Source organism: Macrotis lagotis, chromosome X, assembly GCF_037893015.1.
Source record: "Macrotis lagotis isolate mMagLag1 chromosome X, bilby.v1.9.chrom.fasta, whole genome shotgun sequence".
NCBI lineage: Eukaryota > Metazoa > Chordata > Mammalia > Peramelemorphia > Peramelidae > Macrotis > Macrotis lagotis.
Window position 1 is genome coordinate 146,368,219 of NC_133666.1, and position 17,935 is coordinate 146,386,153.

Genomic DNA, 17,935 nt, shown 5'->3' on the forward strand with positions numbered 1-17,935 from the left:
TATTAGAAAGAACAAGGTTCTTGCTAGATTTCAAATATAGCAAAAATAGCGACAGATCAGCTTAGCATTCTCTTCTTAAGTGTCAAGATGAAAGGGAATATTCTTATAAACTAAGTCTGTATCTAGGAATTTCTCAATTTATTACATAGATGTATTGCATAAGCTGCTCCATTCAGATTCTATTAATGTTACTTAGGCAATATCATTAAGCTCCCAGAAGAAGACTTAGACATGGGAATCATCTTTGACTTACTGCATAGATGGTTGAGGGCTCCCTCAAGTTAATCAATCAAGACAAGTCAATTACCAAATCCATAATGTATTTGAAAAGTACAGAGATTAACAAGAATGATGTAAGAAAGGGTGATGGAGGGATTGTAACCCCAATGCCCAAATTATTTGGTCTATATTATATATATGTATATTTTGGATGAGAACTAGTATGGTGTAGTAGACCTGTATTCAAATCCTGCTTCTGACATAGACTAGTTATATGTATTTGGGCAAGTCATTAAATCTTCTTATTCTAGACAATTCTAAGAGATTAAGTTACAGCAAAGTAGCTAAGCAGTATTGATAGAGGGAGCTTCCTTACTGAAAGTTCCCTAAAGCAATGAGATGATGGGTTCAGTTCCCATTTCCTATTTTGTATACACTTATATGTACATATTGTTCATTCCTACTATGTTTAGTTCCACTCCCTCCACCTCCCACCTCCCCCATACCAAGAGTAGGAACTATTTCACCTCTGTTTTTATAACACCGACAATTAGTGCAATATCTGGCACTTAATAATTAAAACTGACATTTATACAGGGATTTGAGATTTGCAAAGTACTTTATAATTTCATTTAATTCTCCCAACAACTATGGGAGATAGATACAAGTATTCTATTCCCCTTCCCCTTGTCCCATTTACAATTGAGTTGAAAATGAGGCAGACAAAGGTAAAGTGACTTGCTAGCTTAGGAAGTGTCTAAGACCAGGTTTGACTTCCAGGCTTCCTGGCTCCAGGTCCCCTGCTCTATCACTTAGATGCATAGTATCACTGCTTAATAAATATTTGTGGACTATTACATTGATTAAGGGACTTAATTTCTTTGACTAGTAAAGCTTTCTTTTAAATTTGTCTCCAACTCATTTCAACAAATTACAATTACACAAACATTTATTGAATCCTCACTAATGTGTAAGATGAGAGTCAGTTGTGACATAATAGAAAGCTGGCCTTAGAGTTAAGAAAACCTGAGTGCAAATCCTTCCTCTGATCCTGTGTGACCCTGGGTAAGTCACTTAGCCTCTTAGTACTCTAGATAACTTGAGACTACAAGTGGCAGAAAAAATGCAATACTGTGTTGGTAGAAGAAATTTCCTCATTCAGGACTTCCCTATAGCTATGAAAGCTCAGGTATAGGTTTTATCCTGATCGAAAGCACTTTGGTATTTTCTGAGTTGGGGTAGCATAGTGGATAAAGTATGGGACCTGGAGTCAGAAGGACTCATCTTTCTGAGTTCAAATCTAGCCTTAGATGCTTATTAACTCTGTGGTCATAGGTAAATTACTTAAACCCGTTTGAATCAGTGTTCTCATCTGTAAAATAAACTGGAGAAGGAGATGGCAAAACATTTTGGTGTCTTTGCCATGAAATACAAATGAGGTCAGGAAGAATTGCATATGACTAAAAATATCTAAATCACAACAACATATCCTGAGCAGAGAAAGATGAAAACAGGATAGCCCTTAACCTCTAGGAGCAAAAAATATAACTGTAGGGCGAGTGGTGGAAATGACATTACATAGATAAGTATGAAATAAGGTAAAAAAAATGATACAGTAGGAGATATAAAATATTTAAGTAAAAAATAAGAGAGAAGGTAGATGCCACTGGGGAAGGCTTCATGGATGAAATGGCAACTGAACAGGGCTGCAAGGAGTATATAAAACATTTCAATGGGTGCATATGAAAAGATAGTGCATTCCAGTCATGTCCAACTCTTCAAGATTCCTTTTGGGTTCTTGGCACAGTGATTTGCCATTTCCTTCTTCCATGGATTAAAGCAAATAGAGGTTAAATGATTTCCCCAGTGTCACATTGCCATTAGGTATCTGAGGTCAAATTTGAACTTGGGTCTTCCTGAGTCCAGTGCTCTATTCAATGCCATCAGTTGCTTCATTCTAGGAATGGGGGTGGCCTTTGTGATGATTCATAGGTGGTAGAAGGCAGGGAATGAAATGGGTGAAGCAATGAGTACTCTGTGCCTGGAACACAGAGTATATTAAGGGAACCAAATAAAAATCAAGTTAAAGAAGGCAGTCAAGTAAAAGAGGGTTGAAGTTCAATTACTGATGGTCTTGAATGTCATTTAAGAGTTTGTAAGACATTCTTAGAATCATATAAACCTGGAAAACAAGTTTGGCAACTAGGTGGTACAGTATATAGAGCTCTGGGCCTAGAATCAAGAAGACTTGAATTCAAATCTGCTCTTAGAAATTTACTAGTTGAATGATTCTGGGAAAGTCATTCTCTTTTTCAATTTCCTCAAATGTAAAATGAGGATAATAATAGCACTTACCTCCTACTATGTTGTAAGGATCAAATGATATAATATTTTAAGTGCTGAGTATATTACCTGTATAGAGTAGGTACTTAATAAATGTCTGTTTCCTTCCTTCTGGATAGACTTGAATGCCAGAGAGAAACAGTATGGTGTACTAGATGAAGAGGTGGTCTCAGAATCATGAGGACCTATGTTCAAGATCCATTTCTGACATACTGACTGGCCTTGTATAAATCACTTAATATCTCAAATTCTTCTCTCTGTGATATTCTCTTAAGACTATAGTTAGAGAAGATTAAACTTGGTAGAAGTTCCTTATTTTCATGAAATCTCAGGTCCAGACTGAAAGCCCTTAAATTCAAGGGTCAAGAGTTTAAAAGGCACTCTTCATATCAAATACACCTGAAGAGGAAGTCAGAAGCCAGATAGCCAAACTTGAGTTTGTAAGACATTCTTACCCTTCCTCACATTTTAGCAGACACTTGTTTCCTGAATCAGCCTGAACCATCCTGAACCAGCCTGGGTGGCAGGATTGACACTGGTTGCTATGCTTCCCATCACATGTCTTGCAAGAGCTATGGCAGGGGAAACATTGGTGATTCTCTGTATCTGTGTAATAGTCATCAGGGCACTTTTCTACACAAGTTGTATCTGAAAAGGGGGGGAAAAAGAATTAGTATCATTCTCAGCATTCATTGACATCTATGAAGTGCCTACTTCCTCAAACCCTTGGAGTCTTCTCCTCTCAAACATAGGAAACATGTTCCCTTATTGCTGATGTGTACTGATATTTTTTTGTATGATAACAAATTTATATTAAAGAATGAAATTCTTTAAAGTGAAGTCAGAATTCTGAGATGAAGGTCTGTGTAGGGGGCAGTGGACAAGGAAGGGTCCATGAACCACTTTGGACTTATGGTAGTCCTTGTGGAATGGCTAGGATTTGAGAGGAAAGATGAGCAAATTTTCAAGATGAGAGGATTTCATAAGTAAAAGCTCTTAAGACAAAAATAAGGACATGTGTATGGCAAAACTTGGTGGCATTTTCCAAGATGAAGTGGATAGATCACTGCAGTTGGATTCAGAGTCATCCAAAATTATTTGACCTTTCTGGGTCTTAGTTTTCTCATCTATAAAAAGAGTGGATTGGACTGAATGATCTCTATAGTCTCTTCTAGCTCTAAATTTATGCCTTTTTAAATTCTCTCTTGGTCAAAGATCCTGGCATGGAAAATTCTGTCTTCCCCTCATCCCCCCCACCATAGACAATGGGAAAAATAGAATATGAGCAGTTTTTCAACCCTTGAAAGATTCTACTGCAAGATCTCCTTAGTCTATATGAAGGCAGGAACATTTCTATTTCACCACATATGATAGAATGTGGTGTGGAAGAATGTAAAGATTTTCTTCTTTTTTTTCCTTATTTTTATAAGTTTAATTATATAATTTTTAGATACCACATTTCTCTCCAAGCTTGGCTGGAAGTACTTGAGTATTCATAAATATGATCAACAGTTCAAATATTAGTCTGAAGCAGAAACAACATTGGTCTCTATTGCACTGTATAGTGCCTGAGTTACATACCATTAGGTGAATTTGATATTATGATTACTTCTGCCTGCCTGCCTTCCTTCCTTCCTTCCTTTCTTCCTTCCTTCTTTCCTTCCTTCCTACACTCCCTCCTCTCTTTCTCCCTTTCCTATATATTAGATTTGCTTATGACATCCCCACATACTACTTAGCTTTGGTGGTATCACTCAGGGCTAACCACACCAGATTTGGTTTCTGTCTCAGATAGTCAGATCCATTTGCTCTGCCTCAGAGAAGAGACAGATACTCACTGAGAAGAAGGCCATCATTGAGACAACTGAGGCACTCATCTTCAGCAGGTCCTGTGCAGTGAAAGCATTTCAGATGACAAGGTTTACAGGTCTGAGTCTTCTCATCTTTGTACTCAGAAAGGCTGCACTCCTGTTGGGTCACACAGGACCCCAACCATGTCCTTACCATGCCTTCTTTACAGGAAGCACACATCCAAGAAGAGGAGCAAGTCTTACAGGTCTCATGGCAACCTGCAGCAGGATAGAAGGTAAACTTTGGACTTCATTGTTTATGGTAGTATCTAAAGAAATTATTATCTAGTACATTGGGAAGATCATTGACTTTAGTGTCAGAGGCCCTTGATTCAAATTCTGTCTTTCTCACTATCTTGTCCTTTGTAACTCATTTAACTTCTCTTGACCTCAGTCTTCTCACCTTTAAAATGGGGGATTGAACTAGATGATCTCAAAGGTCTCATTGCTCTAAATCTATGATCTTTTCATCCATACTACCACCATATTCCCTAAAAAGATACTGCAAGAGGGTGAAACCAGTTTTCCAATTTAGACTGGGACATTTCTGGCTTGAATTCTAAGGCTCTGAGTAGAGTATAAGACCCCTGGGACCAAAGGGGAAGGGGGAAGTGACTTTGCTGTTACTTTCCTTATCCCAGGATAAGAGTCTCAGAAATATGACCTTTCTCCAGTCAGTTTTGGTGAAATGGAAAGAAGTCTGACCCTTAACTCAAGGGAGCTGGGTCATTTATATCTTGGCTCTACCACTAACTACCTGGGTGACTTTGGTCATAGCTCAGAGCATCACTTTTCTCATCTCTAAAATAGGCATAATACTGCCTATATAATTTACCTTACAGGGTTATTGTGATCATTTGTACTTTGTAAATCTTGAAGCACCACCTATATGTCATCTATTATGATTACCAATTTGATCAATAGCAAAGTACCATAGTGTCAAGGCTAAGCATTATGATTCCAAACAAAATTATTTTACCATGGCAAAGGGAAGTTTTGGGCAGATTGGTGGTGCAGTGGATAGAATACTAGACCAGAGACAGGAAGACTAATTAACTCTAATGGAAATAATTCCTGCTTCTGTTCTCTCAGACTTTCTAGGCTAGTAGGACAAATCAGAGTTTGGCAGTCATCTCTTTTATAGTAGTTATTGCTTCTCAAGACCTCAGTTTCCTATGATAAAACAAGAGGATTGGATTAGATGATTCCTTAGGTCTCTTCCAATTCAAATTCTATAATTCTTAGGAATTATAAAATCATAGCTCTAAAGATGCAAAGGGTCCCAGTGGTCAATTTGCCTAATTTCTCTCATTTTACAGATGAGGAAACTGAGGCCAAAAAAAGTGAAACCATTTTGCTGGATGTCACATCGTTTGTAAGGAATAGGTCTTTTGACTCCAAATTCATTTTTTTTGTCATAAAACAGGGTAAGGAAGTAGCAAAGAACCCATTTCTTCTTCTGCCAACAAAATTGGAATAATGGGAACTTTGCTTAACACTCAGTGTCTCTTTTATATTTTGTTAAGACTTTGGAGGGGTCCTTTAGTAGAGTTCTATTTGAAACTTCTGTAGTATCCTTCTCACAGATAGATTAAGATAAGATTATGAGTGGAAATGTGGAGAGTGGGGTAAAGCCAGAGATGTCTAACTAATTTTTTAGGGTCATGAAGCTCTGCTTGGTTGTTGTAGAACCAGAAGTTTTTTGTAGGGAGAACAGCAACATAAGGATCCCCACCTAAAAGCACACTCCTATTTCTCCATCTTTCCAAATTCCTTTCTGTATTGCAGAATATCTGAGATTCCTAAACCAGGGCATACAAATGTATTCCATAATTAGAGATTAGATTTAAAATGCAATAGTCCAAGAGGTAATATATAGAATTAAATTCACTCTGATACATAAATGACTGATATCAGACCCTTACCTGAAAATAGGAGAGATCATAGGATTATAAATATAGACTTGAAAGTCATCTAATCCAATGCCCTTCATTTTTCATGTGAGAAAATTAAAGCCAGAGAGAGATTGTTTCTTGCCCAAGGTCACATAGATAGTGTAGGACTGGAATTTGAATTTAGATCTTGAGACTCTAAATTCATTGTCCTTTTTACTGGAGGAAAGGCATAAACATTTTAAATAGTGTCTAGAATGTTCCAGGCACTATGCTATTCTCTCATATTATCTTCACAACAACCTGGAAAATCAGTACTGTAATGTTCCTTATTCTTACAGTTGAGGAAACTGAGGCAAACAGAGATTAAGTGACTTGCTCAAGAACACAGCTAATGTATGTTGAATTTGAACCTAGATCTTCCTAATCCTGGGGCCCAGCACTCTGTATCCTATGCCATTAAAAAGAAGGGAAAGACTAGTAGATTTAGGAGGCATCCTGGGAAAAAAGCTGAAAAAGGATGACTGATGACACTGAAAATAAACTTGATCACTTCCATAATGATACCTAGGACTGGTCAAATTTAATATTCTGAGGACTTATCTTTCATGGATGTGAAAATTTCCTCCCTAAAGCTCATTTAGACCTATCTAAAACTTATAGTTAAGAAGTTTGTTAAAAAGTTAAGACTTGTTTTTCTACTCTTCTCGCCCTCAATACATCATCTGCCATAGTATCCCATAATCTTTACCTTTACAGCCTTTGGAAGCTTTCTCATAATAAGTCCCATCTGGACATGCATCAAGACACCATCCATTAAAGAGGACCAAGGAATCAGGGCAAATTGTACAGTCCTGATCATCGGGACCATTGCATTCCTTACAGTTCTCACTGCAAGGGGAACACTTGTCGAAATCTTCATAGAAACCAGAGGGACAGTCCCGAATGCACATTTCATCATGCAAGAGGAAAGGGGTCATGCATTCTAAATCAGAAAAGAGAGGAACAGGTTATCTACCTTAGGAATTAGGGAATATATAAACTTTCCAGAGACATGTTCTTTCTCCCTAATAAAGCATGAGTTCCAAAAGGTCAAGTCTATATTTTTACTCCTGTGTATGGTCTCAGTCCCTAGCATAATGTTATCATTTAATACACACTTCTTAAATTGAATTTAACTGTATGCTTTAGGAACCTAAATAAAATGTTTACTTGATAGGTGAAAATCTTCCAGACAGAATCAACAAAAGTCTGTTTAATTCCATATTAGGGAAGGAACAAACTGTTTTAGGAATCTAATACTAGGTATCAAACCCCTCAGAGCCTGGATATGTTCTGTTTGTTTGTTGTAGACACCATCCACTTTTTGCCTTGGATTGAGAGCCAGGTTGATAAAATAAGCTCTATAATATAGTATATATTCTCTCTCTCTCTCTCTCTCTCTCTCTCTCTCTCTCTCTCTCTCTCTCTCTCCCTCTCTCTCTGTATATATATATATATATATATATATATATATATATGTATATATATATATATGTATATATATATACATATATATATATATATGTGTGTGTGTGTGTGTGTGTGTGTGTGTATGTATGTATATAGTACAGCATACTCTAAACTCAGTAGATTTCTTCAGCTGGCTAATATACATAGAAATGAAATCTTTTCATTCATTATTGGGAAACCCAACTGGGATATGCCCAGCTCTTTCTGGATACATGAATTGGTTGTTCCTCAAAGTGTCAATTTTTCCTTCCATCTCTCCAACATACCTTTACATGTTTTCTCATGTATACACTCTTGACACATCTCTGGACAATGTTTGCACATTCCATCCACAGCAATGTGCTGCTTGGGGCAGGATTTCTGGCACAGACCTTGGACCAAGACCAGGTCCTTTTCACATGAGAGGCAGATGGTGGCATTTCCTTCACATGTTTTACAAGCTAAGTCACAGGCTCTGCAAGTGCCATTTTCTGCATAAAATGCCCTACAAAGGGAAGAAAATAAGTGATGAGTTTGGGGATGTTAGCCATACTTTGTGCCATCTGGTAGTAGAGATATTTTAATAATCCAAAAGATGCAAATTTTTTGCCAGGATATGCAAATGACAACCTTTCTATAATTTGATGGAGAGCAGTAGCTGGGAATTGTTGCATCTTAGGTAGATGACATTAAATGTGCACAGGAATACTATAGATTAAGTGGGGCTAGTGAGGCCAAAGCTCAGAGAAGAGCACTCATTAGTCAAAGCTACCAAACTTCACATTTCAGTACTACTGTTAGGTTTTTCCTTTTCACTCTTCACAGATTGTCATTCTTCCAAAACAAAGGAATGTAGAATTTCCTTAAGAAACACATGTTTAGGGGCGGCTAGGTGGCGCAGTGGATAAAGCACCGGCCCTGGAGTCAGGGGTACCTGGGTTCAAATCTGGTCTCAGACACTTAATAATTACCTAGCTGTGTGGCCTTGGGCAAGCCACTTAACCCCATTACCTAGCTGTGTGGCCTTGGGTAAGCCACTTAACCCCATTTGCCTTGCAAAAACCTAAAATAAAAGAAACACACGTTTACAATTTCTTAAAAAATGGTATATATCCCTGTAAACTTGTAACTTATTTTGCTTCCAATTAGTACTGTACATTGTTATATGTTACATAACTTATTTAATTTGTCCTGAGTCTTTGAGAATAACCAATTCTGTTTCACTCTGACAAGTCAACAGACTTCTATAGAGTTTAAATTTACTTTAAAATTATATTAAATACTTAATTAGCACTTGATTCATATGCCAACTTTCAAACTTTCCTCCCCCCATTATTTTGGTCTAGGAAAATCCCTTTACCAACACAGATCCATCATTCTTGGTGACTTGTATAGACTCTACTGGGGGCACTCAGAAGTTCCTGGTGGATAGACTACTGGCCTTGGGGTCAAGAGGATGGCAGTTTGAATCTAGCCTCCGACACTTGCTAGCTTTGTGACTTTAAGCAAGTCACTTAACACTGATCACCTTGCATCCAGGGCCATCTCCAGTCATCCCGATTCATATCTGGTCACTGACTCTGGAGGAGTCCTCCCTGATGTCATGATCTTTGAAAATGAAGGACAAAATCATCTATTTGCTTAAGGTCATACATTAAGTAAACATCAGAGAAAGGTTTTGAACCTAGGTTTTCCTGACTCCTGGGCCTGCTCCCCATCCATCATGACATGCAGATAGCTTCCCATTTTCACTATTTATTTTTTTTTTTCTATTTGTGTGGGGCAATGGGGCAAGTGATTTGCCCAAGAACACATAGTTAGCAAATGTCAAATGTCTGAGGCTGGATTTAAACTAGGTCTCCTGATTCCAGGGCCCTGCTCTGTCCAGTGCAGCCCTTAGCTACTCCTTCACTATTTATTCTTGCCAACCAAATGCTAATTTGTACTGTAAAGGTTGTTAGAGGTCTCTAAACTTCAGTTGTCTATCTGGGACAGCCCTAGATCCTGCTCTGCTTTAGTAGATTACTGTATCCACAGTAATGATTTATTGTGACCAGAACAATCCATCATCACGTGCAGATCCATCTTGCCATGAACTTTTCCAAATGAGTAGGCTTTCCCTGGGGCCACCCATGAAATTTTTCTTGCTTGGAAGAATTCAGTGGAACTCACATTCAGAGGGCAGATGCTTTCAGAACTCAGGTTACCTTCCCTCCATAATGACACAATAAAGTTGGAACATAGTGGAGCTATGGTAATAACTATGGTAATTAGCACTAAAAACAGAAAAAAGACTAAAAATTAAAATTACAGTAAATATTTGCTAGAATCTAAAAGAATTATTTCCCTTTTTTCATCTGATCTGTATAGATTCAGAATTAGAGGAAATTTAGAGCTCATCTAATCTAATTCCCTCATTTCACGTATGAGGAAATAGGCTCAGAGAAATTGTGTGATACAGCTCTCTAATCTGCACCTTTGGTTCTACCTAGTTTCAATTCTAAGAAGCAAATTACTCCCAGGTTTAAGTTCCTTACCTCTAATCTCAGCTATGTTGCAAATTTAAACCTTAATGGATACCTTCTTCCTCATTCTTTTTTTCCTTTTTATTGGAGGGTTTGGCAAATTCCTTCCAATGCTTTCCTTTATAGAAGGAAAATTCTTCCTTTTCTGCCTCCATTTGTATATTGTTTCTCTTCTCCACCATTCCCCCCATAAGGTTATAAGCTCCTAAAGGAGGACAATTTTTTTTTTTTACCAACTGTATCCTTAGTTCTTGGGGGGGCAGTAAGATGACACAACAGACAGAGTACCAGATCTGGAATGAGGTAGACTCACCTTCTTGAGTGTTAATCTAGTCTCAGATACTTATTAGTTGTGTGAGCCTGTGCAAGACACTTAATTACCCTATTTGTCTCAATTTCTTCTATAAAATGAGCTGGAGAAAGAAATGGCAAAACCACTCCAGTATCTTTGCCTAGAAAATCCCAAATGTGGTTATGAAGAACTGGACATGACTGAAAATAAACAACAGCAAACAGTGTATTTGGAATAACAAATAGAATATATTTATTGGGTACCAAGGCAGAGGTTCACATTCAGTTGAATATATAATTCTACCGAATAGTCATCACAATTTGATTTGGGGATTCCAGTGAGACTGGAGCTCCCAGAGGAATAGGGAGGAAAGAGGTGGTGGTGTGCTTGGTTCCTTTTTTTTTTTTTAAGGTTTTTGCAAGGCAAATGAAATTAAGTGGCTTGCCCAAGGCCACACAGCTAGGTAATTATTGTGTCTGAGGTAGGATTTGAACTCAAGCCCTCCTGACTCCAGGGCTGGTGCTCTATCTACTACCTCACCTAGTCACCTAGCTGCCTCATGTGCTTGGTTGTCACTGTAACTTGGTTACATATGGAAGGAGGATAAGGGAGTTTGGAATGGGGGAACTAGGAAACAATCTGCTTCAATTTGCATTTCTGAAACTATTCAATTCTATAAACATTTATTGAATGTTTTCTATTTCAAAGGCACTTGGGATGCAAAATAAAAATTTAAATAGCTCCTATCTTCAGAAAGCTTAAATTTTATTATAACACAATGGGATAAAAGACATTCTTACTATTTTTTTATTCATGTACTTTTCTGAAACTGACTTCAGATGTAGTTCTGTATCCAAAATAGCAAAGTTCTTTCAGAATTTCCCACACTTGTAGAGGCTATGAAGGGATAATAGGATAGAAAGTGATATACATTAATTAGAAAGTAAGGAAGAAGAAAGGAGATTAGGGAGAAAAGTTAGAGTCAGATGCATAAATAAACAGAAGTTGTGAACAGATTGAAAAATACCTTTCCAATAGAAAGGAACTATAACTGCTTTGGGCCAAATAGATCTAGAGGATATACTTGGGAAATATAGCTATTATGCTGTCAGTTTGGTGACTCCATTTTAAACCTAGTTTAAAAGTTTCTCTTTGGACTAGGCAGCCCATAGGAAAGGATGACTGCTTGATGATCAAAGAAAGGAGGGGCTGAGGCAGCTCTAGTCTATCCCCTTTTAGATATGCACACCTGATATGTTTAGCCTTCATCAGATTATTCTTTCTTAGGGAGGGAGAAATAAAAATGTGGAACTCAAAAACTTACAAAAAGATGAATGTTGGAAACTATCTTTTCCTGTAATTGGAAAAAAATAAAATAATTTAACATAAAAAAAGAAATGAGCTTCTATCAGAGACAACTAGGTACTGCAATGGACAGAGGACTAGGCCAGGAGTGAGGAATAATTAACTTGAAATCTGGCCTTAGACACCTATAAGTTGTATGATACTGAGCAAGTCATTTAATCCTTATTCCCTCAGTTTCTTTGTCTGTTAAATGATCTGGAGAAGGAGATGGCAAACCATTCCAGTGTCTTTGTCAAGAAAACCCCCAAAGAGATCATGAAGACTCTGAAATGACTGAATAGCAAACACACCTATAAGATTGTCTTGTTCTTATTACAAAACTTGTCTAGAAAAGTAGCTAGGATGGGGATGGTTTGAGGGGAAGAAGAGTGTTGAAATTGTTCTGCTTGCATATACCACTTTTTTGACTTGAGTGCTCCAATAAACTCCTTTTTCCCCTTTCACATTTGCCTTATTCTTTCCTGTGAAGCACTAGCCAAGATTTTTTTTGACAATACTTCCTCCCCAGGAGGAAAGTCCAAAGTCCAATGCTGTCCACAAGTCTTACTTTGAGGCCCTCTGCTGATACATGCCATGCTTATTTATGGGTCGCCATTCCTAGGGTCTTGCCACCATGGTCATCTTTCCATGGTCCATTTTCCCCAATCCTATTCAGGCATAAATAAGGAAAAGACTCTCTGGGGTCAAGCAGCCCCCTTTACCAGTCCAGTTCCATTCATGTCCTCTGCACCGCTACTCCTTCCATCAACTGAGTTTTATTTTGGTGAAAATATTCCTCATTACAGTTCAGAAAGAAATGCTTTTAGGTGAAACTAGATGAACAAAACATCACTAAACTGTGGAACCAAGTTTGCATTCTCTAACTGAATTTCACATTAAAATTTAAAGCATAGGACAGCAAACCTCATCGATGGTGCCAGTTTTCATAGGGCTCTCTAGCTAAGAATGATTTCTACATTTAGCTTTGAGACAATCAAAAGCTGGTTGGGGCAAATATGCAGGAGAAACTTGGGAGAAAGAAAATAAGGAAATATGAAGAAAAAGCAAGACCAACCAGAAGGAAACAGACAAGTAAGACAGTTTTGAAAGTTGCACATTCAATTTATTTATATTTTTAATGAAATTAAAAATTTTAAAAAACATGCAAGCTTCATGTAATAGTGATTCATAGTTTCATGGACAGTTCTTCTGTATTCTATAATATCTGTGGAAATGCTTGGTTTCTGTTTATGAAATTTAGAATCCCTTTTTTTTGATGTTTGTTCTTCATTCTTTTTTTTTTAAGGTTTTTGCAAGGCAAACGGGGTTAAGTGGCTTGCCCAAGGCCACACAGCTAGGTAATTATTAAGTGTCTGAAACCAGATTTGAACCCAGGTACTCCTGACTCCAGGGCCGGTGCCACCTAGCCACCCCTGTTTGTCCTTCATTCTTGAGGAGGACCATGACATCCAGAAGGTGTTGCCATGACAAGCACATGAACTGAATTTGAGTGAGGGGTGCTGTGCTAAGTCACCAGCCTCACTTTCTCCTCCAAAGTCATCTAGGTCCAGTGGCCAAATATGAATCAGGAAGACTGGAGATGGCTCTAGATGTGAGACGATCAGGAGTAAGTGGCTTGCCCAAAGTCACACAAATAGTAAGTGTCAAGTGTCTGAGGCTGGATTCAAATTCCCCTCCTCCTGAGTCCAAGGCCAGTGTTCTATCCACTATGCCACCTAGCTGCCCTAATACATTTTTAAAAAAATAATAAATAAATAAATAAATACATAAATACATAAATAAAAGAAGACCATCTCCCAAGTATTTTGTTGTTATTGAGTCAAAAAGACAAAATGAAATCAGCCTGTACTCTCAAGTAACCTACATTCTACTAATCACCCATTGTTATTGTTGTTGAGTCATTTTATTGGTGTTTAATTTTTTTGTGACTCCATTTGGAGTTTTCTTGGTAAATATACTGGAGTGGTTTATCATTTCCTTCTTCAGTTCATTATATAGTTGAAGAAGCTAAGGGAAACAGGGTGAAGTGACTTGCTCAGGTTCACAAAGCTAGTTAGTATCTGAAGCTGAATTTTGAATTCAGGTCTTCATGATTCCAGCCCTGGCACTCTACTGCTACACCTAGGTACCCCTCAAATATTTACTATTTCTAGTTTTTCTATTAAGGTAATATAGTCTTTATTCTAGTCCTATGAAGAAACCAGAACCATTTTATTTAATTTCAGATTGGCTGTGTGACCTATTTTGGGGGTCAGTTATAGTTAATTTATTGAAGGTTTTCCAAAAGTCAATTTGAATTCTCAAGGTCCAGACTGCCTTTTTTAATAGACTGACTTCATGCAAACCTGTGAGGATTATTACTCTAAGGACCCATTTAATGAGATTGGTTTTGAAAGGTGGCCTTCACCTCAATATCAGGTGAATAGTTCCTGAGCAGTGAGGTCAGAACAGCCTTAAATGCTGGAAGAACAGGGTGGAGTTGGAAAAGGGGAGGCTGGGGCCACAGTCTAAGATGAAGGAAAACATAGTTCAGGCAAGTCATAGATCTCAGGAAGAGAGCTGGAATGAGAGATTTGGCAGATTTTGGAAGAAACTGCAGTGAATAGTATGTGTTCTTGCCAAAACCCTATTTGTGATCACAGCTAATTCAAAGATAAAGCATCACCTACTCAAGCTGAGGAAGGAACCACCCAGAAAGCAAGGTCAGGAGAGTATTGTTCATAATGGCATTAGGCTAAAAGAAGCATTCTACATCACACTGATCCAATCTAAATTCTCTTTCTATTTTCTACTTGAGTCTAAGGAATTTACTTTTTTTTTTCCAAAGGGAAATGAATGAGGAAAAATAATAGTCAATAATCTACTTATAGAGCTATTTTCCCCTTTTGGGGGAAAAATTCTCCCAATTAACTAGGGGAAAAGATATTAGGATTTGGTCCTTGCCTATTTTCCTAATTTCAAACCAATTTTGCAACATTGGGAGCTATGTTTTAAGCATAGCTTTAAATTCTTACTCTGCTTCAAGCTTGTAGATGAAAACCCTGTTTTGGGAGTACCTTTACTCAGTGACCCAAACCAAGGCTGCCATGATTTAGGGGAGAAAAAAAAATTCTCTGGTGGAAAGATGGGTTAAATGTAGTAAGGGATAGAGCTAACATATAAACCACCCAAGGGCTTCTATTCCCAACCCATCCTACAGTTTGCAAGGTCATTAAACTATTTTGTCCTCCTTCACATTGCTCTGGAAAAGTACAATTAGGTTTTCTGAAGGCCATTGGCATTCATTACTTGGGTGTCTAATTACTCTCCAAGACTGTTTTGACTTTAGTCTTGATCTAGGAAGGATGCTGGGAAAGGTAGGTGGTATAGTAGATAGAGAACTAGGCTCAGAATTAGTGACATACAAGTTAAAATCTTGCTCCAGATACTCACTAGTTCTTGGGTAAGTCATATAACCTCTCAGCCTCATTTTCCTCAATAGTAAAAATGAGGGGCTTGAAATTTATGGCTTTTACAATCCCTTCCAGCTCTAAATCCACAATCCTATAATTGGTAATAGAATGAAGGAAATACAAAAATAAAGAAATTCTAAGTTAGAAAGGACCAAAGAAGTCATTTTGACTATACTTGCTCAAGAGTCCCATAGATAACAATCCCTAAAAGTCTTCATCCAGCCTTTACTTAAAGTATTCAAGTGAGGAGGCACTGCCATTTTCTGAGATTCTTTCTAGTTGTTAGGAAATGTTTTCTAATATCAAGATAAAATCTTTCTTTCTCTGTAACTTAAATTTTGGTCCTTTGGGACCAGACAGAATTAGTCTTATTTCTCCTCTACCAACAACAATTCCATTAGGTGAAGATAGCTATTTTATCTCTTGGGGTAGGGAGGCAGTGCAGCCATAGAGCATTGGACCTGGAGTCATGAAGACCTTAGTTCAAATGAGAACACAGACACTTTCACTAGCTATTTGACTTTAAGCAAGTCATTTCATCCTGCTTGCCTTGGATTCCTCATCTGTAAAATAAATTGGAAAAGGAAATGGCTTCTCCACTCCACCCCAAATGGAGTCTTGAAGAGTTGGATGTAACTAAACAATATTTTACCTCTTCCTACCTCCCCATCCAAGTCTTCTCTTATTCAAGTCAACCACCTCCTTCAATGATCTCAAGGACATTCATGATCCTAATCAATCAATAATAATAAATAAATATGTAATTAAATATTAAATACTCAGCATTATTGCCCACCTTTGGATCTCCTCCAATCAATGTGTTTCCTAATGTATGATGCTCAGAGCTGAAGAAGATACTCAAGATATGGTCTGACCATGTCAGTAGAATTATCTCTTTCCTTATTCTGGACACTATTCCTCTTGTCATCTTTGTCTCCTAATCCCTTTTCACCTTCCTCCCCCTTTCCATCTAATCCTTATTCCCTCCCTATGTATATCTAGAGAATCAAAGGGACAAAGGGAAAGCAAGGCAGGAAAAGGAGGTAATGATTAGATTAAGGTTCTCTAGGCTAAGTAACAGGCAAATTCCATCTTGATAAAAGTGAACAGGAAGGCATTCATAAAAGTTACCAAGAAGGCTGAAGAAATCAAAGGCAGGACCTGATAGGGAGACAAGTCACACACAGTCCCTTCTCTTTGCTATTTTTCTCTGCTGATTATGTCCCAGATATGTTTTGGGGTTAAAACTGTATCTTGTTTCCTTTTTCAGTTTATAAGTAGCTAGTTAAAAGTAACAATAATAGGAGATAAGGTTGCAAAGGGGAACCTGAAAGTCAACCACAATCTGCCTGAAAGATCAATGGAGCATAATTTGCAAACTGTAACAATTATTCACCAAAAATCACATTCTGCTAATATGTGCTAAATTAGGTGAAGTCATCTATGTCTGGGCCTTTTGATCTTGTGATACATAAATCTCAGATAAGCTCCAGATGTCTGCAGTAAGACTAGCAGAGCATCAAATGATAGTGATAATTTTGAAATGATATGGATTTGTTTATCTTTAAACTGTGTCATCAGGGGAGGTGATGTCATGACAAGCGCATGAACTGAATTTGAATGAGGAGGTGCTGTGCTAAGTCACCAGCCTCACTTTTTTCTCCAAAGTCATCTAGGACCAGTGGCCAGATAGGAATCAGGACTACTAGAAATGATCCTGGATGCATGACAATCAGGGATAAGTGACTTACACAAGGTCACACAGGTAGTAAGTGTCAAATGTCTGAGACTGGATTCAAACTCCCTTCCTCCTGACTCCAAGGCCAGTGTTCTATCCACTATGCCACCAAGTACCCTAATACACTTTCTAAACATAATAAATAAATACTTAAATAAAAGAAGACAATCTCCCAAGTATTTTGTTGTTATTATTGAGTCAAAAAGACAAAATGAAATCAGTCTGAACTCTCAAGTAACCTGCATTCTACTAATCGCCCATTGTTATTGTTGTTGAGTCATTTTATTGGTGTCTGACTTTTTTGTGACTCCATTTGGGGTTTTCTTCGTAAAGATACTGGAGTGATTTATCCTTTCCTTCTTCAGTTTATTATATAGATGAGGAAACTGAGGGAAACAGGGTGAAGTGACTTGCTTCAAGTCTTCTTGACTCCAAGCCTGGTACTCTATCTACTGTAATACCTAGCTACCCCTTAAATATTTACTATTTCTAGTTTTTATATTAAGGTATTAAAGTCTTTATTCTAGTCCTGTGAAGAGACCAGGAGACATTTTATTTAATTTCAGATTGGCTGTGTGACCTATTTTGGGGGTCAGTTACAGCCAATTTGTTGAAGGTTTTCCAAAAGTCAATTTGAATTCTCAAGGTCCAGACTGCCTTTTTAAATAGACTGACTTCATGCAAACCTGTGAGGATTATTACTCTAAGGACCCATTTAATGAGATTGGTTTTAAAAGGTGGCCTTCACCTCAACATCAGGTGAATAGT

The 17,935-nt window shown here is 37.7% G+C and overlaps 1 protein-coding gene across 2 annotated transcripts in view; it reads right to left on the bottom strand.

Annotated features, from left to right (window-relative positions):
- PCSK5 (proprotein convertase subtilisin/kexin type 5) overlaps positions 1 to 17,935 on the bottom strand; it is a 594,760-nt gene that overhangs the window by 16,514 nt on the left and 560,311 nt on the right. For both annotated transcript variants that reach the window (XM_074206682.1, XM_074206681.1), the window contains 4 exons: positions 8,083 to 8,300; positions 7,056 to 7,289; positions 4,401 to 4,631; positions 3,018 to 3,210 (listed from right to left, as the gene is read on the bottom strand). In XM_074206682.1, coding sequence (XP_074062783.1) covers positions 3,018 to 3,210; positions 4,401 to 4,631; positions 7,056 to 7,289; positions 8,083 to 8,300 — 876 coding nt within the window. The remainder of the gene's footprint in view (positions 1 to 3,017; positions 3,211 to 4,400; positions 4,632 to 7,055; positions 7,290 to 8,082; positions 8,301 to 17,935) is intronic.